The sequence below is a fragment of the Vairimorpha ceranae genome (genome assembly GCF_000988165.1).
Source record: "Vairimorpha ceranae strain PA08 1199 chromosome Unknown NODE_261, whole genome shotgun sequence".
NCBI classification, from domain to species: domain Eukaryota; kingdom Fungi; phylum Microsporidia; family Nosematidae; genus Vairimorpha; species Vairimorpha ceranae.
In genome coordinates, this window is record NW_020169555.1 from 1 (window position 1) to 2,730 (window position 2,730).

A 2,730-nucleotide genomic window follows, 5' to 3' on the forward strand; every position below is an offset into this window, starting at 1 on the left:
CCCTTTTTAAGCATGTCAAATCCCTTTAAAATAAGCTCTTTTTGTCTAAATACTGTTTTTCTTATGTCATCAACAGTTCTAGACATTTTAATTGATGGATCTTTAGAAATTACACCAGTGCCACTACAAGGCGCATCTAAAAGAACTCTATCTACTAATCCAAAATTAAGTTTTCTAGCATCTAAATTTGTAACAATTGCATTTGTAACACCCATTCTGAGTAAATTACTTCTTAAAGCTTTTATTCTGTCATCAGAAATATCATTTGAATAAAGTACACCTGTATTATTCATTAATGCACTTATATACTGGCTTTTACCTCCTGGTGCAGCACACATATCAATTATTTTAAGATTTTCTTTAACATCTAAGTTAAGTACGCTAAGCATTGAAGAAGCACCTTGTATTATGTAATATCCAGCAAGATATTCAGGAGTAGCACCAACAGGTACACTACTATTAAAAATAATAAGAGCATCATCACACCATTCGATATTCTCCATATCCATTCCTCTGGATGATAATTTTTGTATTAATTCTTTTTTTCTTGTCATAAGACCATTAACTCTAATTGTAAGAGGCCTTTTCTTTTCAGATTCTTCCATAAAAAGAAGTGCCTCCTTTCTAGGAAACAGTTCTAAAATTACTTCTCTAAGATAATCGTTGTATGAGTTTTCTATCATTGGGGGGTAAATCTAAAAATTTATAATAGTAGATAAATATTGTATTCTACACATTTTTATATTTTTATTACTTCCAGTTATCAATAAAGTATACATCATATCTGTGGTTTATATTTTTATTAAAATTAAATCTATCTTTGCTAAATACACCATCACTTCTATTAAGACAAAAAACCCTAGCAATTCTACCGTGTACTAAAGCCATAGCACATGATAGACATGGTTCATGTAAAATAAATGCATCAAACCCAGTACAAAGATACCCATAGCGTTTTCTACTAACATAATCCACCCCTTTAAAAATTCCATGTCCCAATACATTATCTGTATTGTAAGTAAAACTCAACAATACATCTTCTTTGACTATTAAACATAATCCTTTAGTCTCACTCGTAAACTTTTGTATCCATTTTTTTACATATTCATGTGAAATTTCTTTTTCCTTTTTTTTGTAAAATATACATGGCCATACTTCTTTGTATTTTAGATACTGTTCTTCTGTGTATGCTTGTTTATGCGGAATTTTTATTTTTATAGTCTCAAAATCTGCATGAACAAAGTTTGTTAAAACGTAAAACCAATCTTTAAACAAACATTTAACTCTTTTTAAAAAAGTTGGTATTTTGTGATTTTTAACTTCTTCTAGTGTTTTACTCAAATTCGTTTTATGCACTAATATTGCATATCCAGTAGTAAAAGAAGGTTGTTCATCTTCTAATGTACTTCTTAATTTTTTAATAATCATTGAAGGGCAGTAATACATCTATATCATCAATGTAAAAGAAATGAATAAATTTTAGCGTTTAAAGATTTACTCACTTTAATATGACACCGCTAATGATAACATATGTTTTATTATAAAAGTTTTAATTAACTAAACGTAAAAAAAAACAATAAGTCTTGTAGCAGATAATTTTGAATGAAAAACAAATACTTAAAAATTATATTAATCTTTAATTATAATTTTACAATGCTTTTTTAAAAGTTATATTAAATAATAAACTTGCTTTAGATCATTAATCTAGACAAAATATTAAATTAATCTTGCGTAGATTTAAAAAGCATTCAACACCCATTTTTGCAAATTGCATATTTTATCGCCTCTTTTTAGGTTGTCATACACCAAAATATTTTATATAATTAAACAAAATAATAATAAATCAAGTTTATTTTTCTGTAGTGATAATTATTTCGTTTGAAAAAATATCGCAATTTAAGACATCTTTTAATTCCATTTTTTTTATGACATTACAAATATCATTTATAAAAGTAAGACCGTCAATTCCTGAAATATATTTAGAATATAAAAAGAAACTATAACCATATAAATTTTTATACTTTTCTTTGAAAAGGTCTATTAGAGATTCTTGTCTTTCTAAAAACTCTTGTTCGCTCATATTTTTTATATAATCTTTAGTAAAGGTAATGAATCTTAGTATCCTTTCTTTGATTTCTTCTACATTACGATCACTTTGTACTACAAAGTATAAAAAGTCATCGTCTTTTATAGTATAAATACCAGCACTAACTACATATCCAAATTCTTCTTTTGTACGTAACTGATCAAAAAACATTTCTTCTACTGAATTAACAATAAATGAACCAATCGCTTTCATTCGTAAATCGCAAGATTTATTCAAATAATAAAATATTCCGCACGCATTATTAGAAATATCAAATGTGCGAACCGTAACCACTTTAGAAATCTTATTGTTGGATTGTGGCTCAGATGCATTGACCTGCTGTCTATGTCTTTTTAACGCCTCTTCTACTTTTAGTCCTTCATTAACTTCTATATTTCCTATAATGTATAATTTATAATTAAATTGTTTAACGTTAAGTATTTCTTGACTTTTTATTCCGTCAAGAAGTTCTTCTGGCATTTGATAACCTGGTATATACAATGATTTAAGTTTCCTAAAAAGTCTTTTATAAGACTGTGCAAATTTTTCGCTTATAAGCTTTTTTTCAATTTGTAAATATACTAAATGATACCTGCTTTCGTCTTGGTTATTAAATATAAAATCAATATAAAGTGTACAAACAT

At 26.8% G+C, this 2,730-nt stretch overlaps 3 protein-coding genes across 3 annotated transcripts; all 3 read right to left on the reverse strand.

Moving 5' to 3' along the window:
• AAJ76_261000683 (nucleolar protein) lies at positions 1–683 on the reverse strand (the record flags this gene model as incomplete). Its single annotated transcript, XM_024474852.1, has 1 exon — positions 1–683. A coding segment is annotated over one exon (683 nt), but the record flags the coding sequence as incomplete, so codon positions are not given.
• A 67-nt stretch (positions 684–750) lies between these two features.
• On the reverse strand, positions 751–1,428 carry AAJ76_2610001428 (cytosine-adenosine deaminase; the record flags this gene model as incomplete). Its single annotated transcript, XM_024474850.1, has 1 exon — positions 751–1,428. One exon carries the CDS (start codon positions 1,426–1,428, stop codon positions 751–753), a length of 678 nt encoding a protein of 225 aa, XP_024329487.1.
• Positions 1,429–1,849: 421 nt separating this feature from the next.
• AAJ76_2610002728 (secreted periplasmic zn-dependent insulinase-like peptidase) lies at positions 1,850–2,730 on the reverse strand (the record flags this gene model as incomplete). The annotated part of the gene is made up of 1 exon (XM_024474851.1): positions 1,850–2,730. A coding segment is annotated over one exon (881 nt), but the record flags the coding sequence as incomplete, so codon positions are not given.